Raw genomic sequence first — 10,917 nt, forward strand, 5'->3', positions numbered from 1 at the left:
CGGGAGCAGTGCGGGCGGCCCGCTAACGGCCGGGCTATGCGGCCGCCGGGCGTGCGCGGTGCGGGCGTGGCACCGCCGCGGAGGGCGCGGGAGGAGCCGCGGGCGTGGGGCGGCTTTTCTTGGCTTCTGTAATGGTGGCTTATAAAGAATCGCCTTTTCTGGCCGTGCTCCTGCGCGGGTGCCTTCGCGGTTACTGCTGCCCGCCGCTGCCGTCGTCATCACAAACGGCCGTTTTCTCTGGCGGCCGTGGTGGGGGAGAGAGGCCGGGCCGGGGAGGCGCTCTCTTCGGCGCTAAATAAATGAAATTAACTGTAAGTTGAACTTGCGTACGAAGACAAACCCGGGTGCGTTGGCTGGTGTGTAGTTCCCCACTCCGTGTCAAGCGCGGCCCTGTTTGTTGGATGCGCTGGCGTAGCCTTGGCATCCCTTTCTCCACACCCGTAGGCTTCTTGGGCCCCACGCCGTCCCAGGCTGGAACCGGCCGAGGGGCAGAGCCTGTGCTTTGGTACCTCATGGCACGTTATGCTTGGCTGCCTCTGTACCTATTGCTGGTGACATCGTTGCCGTAAGAAACAGTTTTTCGGGTACTCGAACGGTATCTGATCGGACTTCAACAGCAAAAGCAAGACCAGAGTATAGTGGAAATAATGAGGAAATTCAAATAAGAAGAGAAATTACGGCTTCAAGAGATTAGCCAAAGTGCGCAGCCATAAAAGCTGAACGTTGTTGGGGAGAGAGAAACCCCATGAAGAAGAAGAGTAATGGTTGAAGACCTTGCACGGATGCACCTGAGTGTGGGGAGGTGACTGAGTCTCTGCGCACAGCTGCGCAGGACTTGAGCGACTGCCTGAAAGGCAGTGGAGAGGAGGGGGAGCTGGAAAGACGTTTGCTTAGAAAGTGAGGTAGCACTTGATGGAAAGGGAACAAAGGACATTGCTGCTAAAGGAGATGTTTGGGAGCTGCTTCACCAATGCTAAACAGCTGTGGAGGGCTTTTGATAGTCTTTTGGGAGAGCACTGTGGAACTGCACCCCTTGGGGCTTCACGCGCTAGTCTGCACCATGGTTAAAGGAGAGAAACCTGGGACAGCAGTTGATTAAACAGGTGATAGCAAAAACCATGGGTGCTGTGGCTAACTACAAGCAAACAGTAAGTTATAGTTTTGCAGGAGCGGATGGTTAAAATCAGTGAACTTCACTTTCACACCAACTGAAATGCCTAATAGTTAATCTTCTTCCCGAGTTTCTGAACTTGATGCGCTTGTCACATTCCAGGCTCCACAGAGTAAAGAGAAAAAATGTGGTTTGAGGCTATCTGAAAAGTCAAGACAGAGACAATAAATGTCCCTTTTGTTTCTTAGCTGCATGAAGATTATTCTGTTCACTGTTAAGTACTTCTGTGGCCCTTGCATTGTGCTAGAGAGGAGTCTTGGGCTCTTAGGAGATGATTGCTAGTACCAGCCTTGAAGAATGTGTCTGGTATGCATCCCAGTCCCAAATTGCCCCCAGAAGAGTGGGCCACATTAGTTGTCTTGGAGGGCTGCAGATTAAGTTACACCCCCGCTCTCAACATCAGATTCTGACTTTCAGTATTTGAGATATATGTGTATGACTGGGAGACTAAGAAATTGATTTTGTGAAACACTGGATGAATTGTTTCCAGCTTGAAATGCAGCGAAGTTAATAACATACTAACCAGCAGTTCTTCTGGCAGTGAATTCAGAGTTACTGGTCTGAATTATCATAGGGCTGGGTCTCTCATAATAATGAGCCTATCCCTATTGTTCACCAGTTTCATTGTTCCAACACAAGGCAACTGCTGCTAATTGCTTAAGGCTGCTATACTTCCGACAGCAAAAAAGAGGGGGAGGTGAAGGGAGAAGTCTTTTGCAATGGCAGTTTATGGCTGGGAAGAAAGGGGAGAAGAAAAACATCTTAAGTCTACCTCTGAACTTAAAGTCCTGACAGAAGCTATTGAGGCAGTGCCCTGGGGAAATTCCTGCTCTGGAAGTGTCAAATTTTGTCTTCCTTCCCATATTGTCCAGTGTTCCTAAACTGCTCTTACTCTGGACCTTCCTCACCAACCCACTTGTTTCCCCCACCCTGCTTTGAATTCCCAGATCAATTCACCTGGGTCAGTGCTGGCATGCTGGTTATCTGCAGTTGTTCTCTGGTCACTCCAGAGCAGAAAAGTGGGACTTGGTATGGTTATCAGGAATTTTATTTTTCCTAAATATCACAGAGGTAGCCAGTGCCAGTTATCTTTGGTCCTCTTTGCTCTATTAGGTCTTCCTATGGCTTCTTCATTCTTACTTTGTCAAGTGTAACACACATAGTGGGAGCTGGAAGTGGAAGTGAGGGAAAGATATCCACCCTCTTTCTGCACTCTTGGGTCTCACCCTGGCTCCTTTCAACCTGGTACTCTATCAACTAGGAAGTGGGGAGAATGGCAGTAGGAAGTGATGCATAACTGAGAGGGGATGTTGGTGGTTGCTGCCATTCTACTTGTATTGCTGTGTTGGAGATATGCACATGAAGGGGATGGTGGGAAAAGAAATGTAGGAACTGGTGGGAGTAGGTCCTGAGTCATTCACTTCCCCCCTGCCCCCTCTATCCACACACACAGAAGGGGAATGACAGCCAAGGAGATTAGGGACATAAAGGAGTGTTTGAAACCATTGTCACATGTTCTGGGTGGTAAAAGCTTAGCTTACATTATTGTGGTTTTAGTGTGCCTAGTTGTAACTTGTTGGCCCTGTGGCTACCCTCAAAAAATAAACAAAAAAATAAAGTGTTGGGAAAGCAATCCTCTACTGGCAAGGAGAATAGCAGGCTAATACTAGGTAGTCTTTTTTAGTTTTTGGTGTCTTGAAACCTGATGTGCAACCAAGATGATGCTGGTAGCAAGCACAGAAAATGTCCAAAGTCAGTTGGAAGCTTAGTATTAAGCCCAAAAATCGTATCTTAACTCTTAGTGGGAAGCAGAAAGGTGTTGCAAGAGTACTATGCAAGTACCAAGAAGGACTTGAATATCAAGTTCTGTAATTTACCTGTTATGCAGAGGAGTAATTGTTCACAAGGCAAGTGGAGCACAGTGTTATCTCAAGCCATGCACTACTGCATCCTGGAAACGTGCTTAGTTCTAGTTCTATAGTGCATTAGCTCTGGTTTAACTTCACCAGCAGAAACTTGTCTTAGATCTGCCTGGGAAACATCTGGAGATCGCAGCCTTCAACACAAGCTGCGTAGGAGTAAGGGTACCCAGTGGTTGGAGTACTGGTGCATTCTAGCTATCTCAAACTGTACCGTGGCACCCCGAACAACTGTAGTGACTAGGTGGCATAAAGTGGAAATGCTGTGATGTTTTCCTGGCATAGCATGGGGACCAAATTTGACCTCAACTGTTTGGAGTTAATGACTATTGTAACTGTGTAAAGGCAGCCAGAGTCCTCTTTTTAAAGCATATTCAGCCAAAGGTGGACCTTTGGAACAAAAAGCTAACTTATCACAGAGATGGGTGTAGGCACAACAGTATGTCTCCTGCTTATGATTCTTTTCAGCGCCTGTTCCCCAGGTGGGCTTGGCAGCACTGGACTAAGCACCTAAGTTTCCAACACATGACAGAACTAAGTGTCTTATGATGGAATTGACAACAGATAGGCCCAGAGTTCTGTGACGACTAAAGAAAACTTGTATTAGAAACTTGTTAAAAGCTGCTCAGCCAGGCTGCTGGGACCAGTAACAGAACAGGCACTGTTTAAATGGGAATGTTTACCTTGCAGAGAGCCAGTTACCCATATGCCGTGTTGCAATATTGCTGTTGCAGAGCTAGATTTTGTATCCTGTGTGGTTAAATCCCACATACCTCTGATTCAAGATTTCAGACATATTCAGCTTAGGGATTTGCAGCCCAGAACTTTCTGCTGGGCTGGTTGCCCATACTGCAGAAGTAAATAGATGGGTGGCTCACGTGTTTCTCTCCCCTGCCTCAATATGCAGCTGAACTGATGTCCACCTTTTACTTCAAAAACTTAGTCCAAACAGCACACGATTTACTCCAAATTGTGTCAGTTTAAATCTCATTTCTTTGAGAAACACAAGCACTGTATTAAATAGGACGGCATGGAATCTGTGTTCTTCACTTCTTGTCCCACTTTTTGCTCACACTGAATTGACTAATTGCTGTTTCTCACAGCTTATTTGGATTAGAAACATGGCAGGGCAGACATGATGGGCAGACTTGTTCCCAAAGTCATTCTGATGGATTTAAGGCAGGTTGACCACAATGAAGTCGGGATCACTTCAGGAAGAAAGTAATTCAGTCAAAATAAATAATGTAGTATATTGTGAAATACTATCAGCTCTTCACATGCAAATTGTCCAAACTGACTAGATTCAAATGTGTGTGCAGAGTGATATGTCATAAATGTATGTGCCTGCAATAGACCGATTTTCTTCTAGGCTGAAAAGTAAGTTTCATATGCTATTTTTAAAAAGTGGTCTAGTGGGCTAATCTGACCTGAATTTTAGGTAGCACACATAACATGTACCATATGCAAGGTAGAGGTCATGACCTGCAAGATGAGAAAGAAAAACACAATTGGCATAAATTCTAGCCATTGCTAAGGTGGCCAACAGAAGCTCATAAGGTTTGGCGCCGAACATTCACATTCCACACCTCCTTCAAGTACCACTGTACAGGCCTTCTCACTTGAGAATTAAACTAGAAGAGAAGCAAAGGGATATTAACCCCTAGTCAATTCAGGTTATTTACCTGAAGATTTGGACTTCAGTCTAAAACAAAATGTCTAAGAAGCTTTCTTGTCAGCACTGTTTTCCATACTTACTCTTTCATTGTGGAGGTTTTAAAGGAGGACTTCATCTTCTGATGCTTTGACTTGGTAAAAGGCTGTCAACTAATGCAGCCCAAATAGCCCTTTAACCTCTGTGTGGTTACATAAGGTCACACTGGTTTGTACAAACCCCTCCACTTTTACACTACTGTTATGCACTGGCTGTCTTACATAAAAGTGGGGTCTTTAATGAGTGCTTCTACGACAAAGAGTGGAACCATCATTTGCAGGTTATTCTGATGCACAAAGCCTTAGACATAGCAGTACTGAGAAGCATGAAAGCATGATCCATGCAGCCTTTACTTCCCATACTTGCAACTAGATGCCTCAAAAAAGGATCAATTAAAAAAAGTAAATGAGCATCAAGCTGCCCATTTAAAGTTGTGAGGGTACCGGTATGCTTTGAGTCCTAGATGGAGGTAAGAACTTGGTTGTTCTAGTCAGATACTGGAATCTTTTGAAGTAAGATGATTCAGTCCATTTTTTGAAAATGGAGCAGTGTGTACTGTAGATTTAATTTGCCAGCAAAGAATAGGCAGATGAATAGGCAATTACACAGTCATGATATTCTACGTAGGTGTCTGCTTCCTACTTCAGTTTCAAAAGAGATCTTAACACAGAGCATGTGAAAGATTCTGTCCATATCAGAGACAAGCTCTTTCCTGCACTGGACTGTGACTGTAAATGTTCCCCAAAATTTCAGGTTTAGGGTGTGGTCCAAATGCAGTGAACCTTATGGGAACAGTGTGTACTGGATTAAAGCTACTTTTTTAAGACTAAAATGGCAATTTTGTCCTCTTTATACAAAGAAATGCAATAGATACCTATCTTCCAGCACCAGCCTTAATGAATTGGCTTTGGATCAAGTACCACAAACCCAGTTCCTAGTCTTAAATTTGAATGCATGTTAAATCCATTCAAGTAGCAGATCATATTTAAAGATTTAACAACAGATTTATCCTCCTCATTTTTCCACAGTTAATTGCCAACAAATCTTTCTGATGAAAAGTAGAAAAGAACTATTGAACTTTTTCAGGCCTGCAGTATTGCAGAACTCGGATCAAAACTGGGATGAAGTTGTGCTCTGTGCAGTCGCTGTTTTTGTTAGGAAGAATGGAATGATGGCAGATAGTTGCAGATTTTGGTGAAAGCGAAAGCATCTCTTGATCATACCTTCATTGTGGTGCACGTGGCTCAATTTCTGGTAGCTTCTTACATCCATGTAGCACTGTGGGGCCTTAAAGTATTTTTAGTATCCCATGCTGCCTTAACATCCTCAGGCTAAATGTTTATTTCAAGTTTTAAGCAATCTGTAAATCTTCATAAACCATTTCCAGGAGCTTTGAGAGCAGGTTGAGTTGTCTATGAGAACATAATCTTTGTTTTCTCCTTAATGACTGGGTTTCTTCGCTAAGGTCTGCAGAATATTTGGTGCTCTCAGTAACTCCATTGTACTGACTGTAGCAAGCATTGAGTACTGATGCATTCATTGGCTCTGTGACACCTTCTACAGATGGTGGTGGTGCTTTTTCTGTTTGTTTTTCTTCAGTTCAGCTCCTTTGCTGTTTGGTGGTTCTGAATTTTAATGGTAACAGTGTAGTCTGCAGCATGCGATTGTAAAACTCTTACTAGCATACTTGAGTTTAGAAACAAGAGACTTCAGATGAGTGTTATCAGAGTAGAGAGAAGTTTGAAAAGTTATGGTAACTTAAGCATTTTCATGCATTGTTGTCACCATGGTATTTGCTGCCTTAAAGATATTTTTGTAAAATTGCATGTCAAAGAAGCAACTAAATTTCAGCCAGAAAAACACAAAGAATTTCTTTTGCCAACTCATTGTTCTTGCCAATCTACTGAAGCACAGAAAGGCACTGTATTGTTTACAGATCCACGTAACACATACCAGAACTCAAGCTGAAATTCTTTGTGGTTATAGGTAAAATGTGTGTGCATGTGTTGGCAGAGCTAGTCAAGTCTGACAGGCAATACCTTGCATATGTTTGCTACCCCGAGAGTTGCAACATAACTGCTGTGAATTCAGAACAGATGTGGCTGAAAACAGTGATAGAGCAATGCTCTTTCAAGGTCTGAAATTCTTACCTGGTTTTTAAACTGTATGATTTTACCTGAGTAAGGCCTGAGTAAAACGTAGTACCCTGTTCAACTGCTGTTTCATAGCCAATTAGTGGAATACAAACTGTGTTCTCCATTATTAAGCATCCATAGTCACCCCAGATGTTTCACAAAACTAAGTAATTGTAAACAGTTGACATCTAAAGGATAAAATAAACTGAATAAAATGATACTGCCAGGAAATAAAGTGACTGAGAACCCCTCCACACACTTTTCCCACACAAAGTAATTGTTGAAATGTTTCTTTCAGAGGGACCTGAACAGTAGGGTTGAACAGGGAATTGAGACAACAATGCAATGGGTGAATGTTGGTGGCTTTGTAAGACAGATTCTGATCTTCTGGCACCTCTGAAAATCTAAGTGAAAGTCTGCTGGAATCAAAGAGTAACTTGTTTTCTGAAGCTTTTCAGAATTTCCCAGTGCACTCTTCAGCATCGTGAAACACTGTTTTTGTAGCTTTGCTTCTGTAAAATGTTTGCACTGGAAGATGAGTCTGCTGCACGCAATTGTTTATGTCAGCTGCTGAAGCTAGTGCACAGTTTCAAGTGAAAAAGCTGGCACAACTTAGCTTCTGCTCTGTCTGAATATTCTCCTAATTATTCCTGATTATCCTAATAGTTTTTTTCCCTTCTCTTGCAGGAAATGGCTGCAATTTTGTGGCTATAATGGTAGGCTATTTTAAATATAAATTTAATTTATACCATTGTTTCACTTAGAATTCATATTAAAAATAGGGCAGCCGATGTCTTAGAACAGTATTCTGAGAAATGTTGTGGACTGGAGCTTGCCTAGCTTGCGCCTTTTTGGTTTGGAAAACAAGCAAGCAAGCTTTCAGTTGCTGTTTCTTCTTTGTGACTTTTATGTCTGTACTCCTGGGTTATATTCTGACGGATTATTTAAAAAGATGACAGTAGTCTTAATTAGCAGGTAAGATGATAAAGCAAGCAGCTTAAAAACAGTTGGTCTTTGCTTAAACATAGTAACAAAATGGAACAACTCTCCAAAGATTCTGATTAATTTTTCCAGGAGACAGGAAATGACAAATGTTCACTATCTGGGCAGTTATCAAATAGAGCAGAATGTGAGATGAGAGCTTCCTTTCACTGACTAGTATCAATAAGAGAGACCACTGATTTGCAAATGCGAATACTTGATTCTTTGGGGGAGGGGAAGAAATCTGGAGAAAAGTCTCATGCATGCTTCATTCTTGAAAAAGATACTTTTTGCTAAATTTCTGTGCAAAGGAGCAGATCAGCTCTGTCAGGTCTGATGGTTGCTATCAAAACCAGAAAGTAAAGTAATCCGATCACTTTCTGTCCTGGTAAGTTTGCTGTTTTTCATTTATAACACATTCATATTTCGTCAAAAAGAGAAAACCATTGAGAACATTTAGAGGTACTTCTAAGCAAATCTTAGTTCCTTCTGTACCTGGGAGGTAAAAAGTCTTGCTCTGATTCTTTGGATCATGTCTGTATTTATGTAGAAAGAAAAGGAAACCATTAGGTAGATTCTGCGGCGTGTTTCCCTCAGTAGTTCCTTGAATTCCTGTGTTCACTTTTGTGATGCTGTAACATTACCTGTATTTCCTTCTGCTCCAAGCACAGCTGGTGAAACAAGAATCATACATTGTTAAATTGCCCAACAGTCTTATCGTGAAATGGGTGGCTTGTGCAACAGGAGTTTTTACAGTCAATTCATATTTCAAGGCTTTTTGTGTATGGATCTCATCAGGAAGTGAGCGAGACAATAAGAATTTAGAGTTGTGGTACCAGCATTCCCAGACGCATTTCTTTATTCCATATGGAGAAACAAATGTGTAAAAACCATTTGCAAAATTACAGTACATTTTCCAAGTGATTTTTCTGTTAAATATTTTAACCAAAATTGGACATGTGTGGCTAGCTGCAGAAACGAGGTCTTTTTTTCCCTCTTAACCACACTTGTATCGCCTCATAGAGAAACTTGGGCAAAACTTCTGTACCAGATTGTTATCCCTAAGACTGCAAAAGTACATTGCAGGGTTTGAAAGAACATCATTATTAGCTAGATCTTGAGACCCTGCCACCAAAGCAATTCTTGGTGAGTGTTGTAAATTTTTATAACTTCACTGAAGTAGCTTTGACAGCTAACAGTGGCTGTCTGCTGTAAATGACTCAAGAGGATTACTCCTGCTCCCACTACCTTAGAAAAACTGTAGTGTGCTAGTATGCAAAGCTGTGACCCTAGGCTTACTTACTTAAAGTAATGCACACTCAGAAATGAATTCTGCTACACTCAGAAACGCAGGGTCAAGTACAAGACATCAAATAAAAAAATTTCCAATTATTTTACTTGCTTTCTGATTTAGATCTCTAACCTGCCAAAACTACGATCTGAGAATGGATATTTAGGTGCCCAATTACCAGAAACAAGTTCTGTGTTAGAGAGGAAATGTATTTAAATCCCAGCCAAGAAATCCCAGTGGAGTGTCTTTTATGGATTGACTCATGATTTTTGTGGTTAATTGGCAAAGTTAGCTAAGAATAATCATCCTAATTTTCTTTGTTTGAAAGCAAAAAGTAAAAACTGCATTAAGAATCACAGAATTTTGGTATTTTCTCTTGATCATTCAGTCTTGCATTTACGAAAACATAGAAGCAACATATTTTGCATATTCCCAGACCTTTGTGGAAATAAGTGCAGTCAAAAAATTATGCTGTTAAGTGGATGAAAACTGTTTATGTAATTTTGTAACTGCTAGGCTTTTTACAAATGCAAAGTAATGGGCACAAGGGGACATCTGCTGCCAGCGAGAGGCAATGCACTGAAGCCACTTGAGGCTAGAGTTCATGCAATAGTATTGTAGGAAAGTAAAAATAACAGAGTCATTATGCTTACCTTACACGTTTATGCCAGACTCCGGGAAATACCTGAGAATTTTTGTGTGTGTGTTAGGAAAGGGCAGCAAGAAGGCAAGATGGGGTAGCTGGAAAACCAGATCGTATTTCTTGATTCGTTCACCTCAGAGCTGTAAGAAGGGTTCGCTCACCCAGATGTTTCAGCAACTGTTTGAAGTGATAGTTATGTTTTTTGGTATAGCTTTTGCAGTCCCTAAAAATCCTGAAAGCCCTTTCATTCAGCCAAGCAAGGTGCTGGGCTAACCCTAGAAGGCTCCTACATGGAACAATAGGACCAGGAAGTTATCAGTTTGGGTCTGATATGGCAGTGGTCCCATTGCAACTAAATAATTTTGAAAGTATATATATGACTTGTACAGGATTAGTTATTAGTCTTGAGCCAGTCTCTACCAAATATATCGATGGGTAAAAGGCAACAGTGATACTGACAAACTTGTCTTAAATCTATTCAGTGTGGAAAGGGCGTTGTCAGGGCAATTGTCAGAGGGATTTTAGATCAGGGCACACTGGTATTTCACTAGAAAACCAATGTACTATGTATTCCTGGCACCTCATCTATTTGTAGTCATATAACTTCCAGATGACACAGTTATGTTAGTTTTCCATTTGGAAAATCTGTACTGTGGTGTGTATCATTAGACAGCTGCTGAAACTTCTTTCAGACATAGAGTTCTCTTTTTTTTTATGGTGTTTACCCTTTGAGGGGAGGACAAGAACGTGCATTTCCTATCAGTAATAGTATTCCTATTAATAAGGGTATTTAACCTAAAAGTCAAGAGACAAACAAGTGACTGTAAAGACAAAACTAAGATGTCAAAAAGAATCGTGTTGCTCACCTCTGCCATAGGGATTTTTCAAATATCTTTTGACTGCCCAGTGTAACACATAATCAGTGTATTCCCTATCACAATTGTAACAGCATTTCATGTGCTTTGCCGACAAAAATAATTGTGGCAGTCAGGAACTGTTTAAGCTTAGCTAGCTAAAGCAATTTCAGAGAAGCCTAAGCAAAATGATCACAGGGATCAGAAAAAAT

General features: G+C 41.6%; 1 protein-coding gene across 1 annotated transcript in view; it reads right to left on the reverse strand.

Moving 5' to 3' along the window:
- SPTLC1 (serine palmitoyltransferase, long chain base subunit 1) overlaps positions 1–514 on the reverse strand; it is a 39,078-nt gene extending 38,564 nt beyond the window's left edge. Inside the window, exon 1 of the mRNA XM_010568751.1 lies at positions 341–514. Within this exon, the coding sequence (XP_010567053.1) occupies positions 341–514 (174 nt within the window). The remainder of the gene's footprint in view (positions 1–340) is intronic.
- Between the last annotated feature and the right edge of the window lie 10,403 nt (positions 515–10,917).

Source organism: Haliaeetus leucocephalus, unplaced genomic scaffold (assembly GCF_000737465.1).
Source record: "Haliaeetus leucocephalus isolate CR32 unplaced genomic scaffold, Haliaeetus_leucocephalus-4.0 Scaffold251, whole genome shotgun sequence".
Lineage (NCBI taxonomy): Eukaryota > Metazoa > Chordata > Aves > Accipitriformes > Accipitridae > Haliaeetus > Haliaeetus leucocephalus.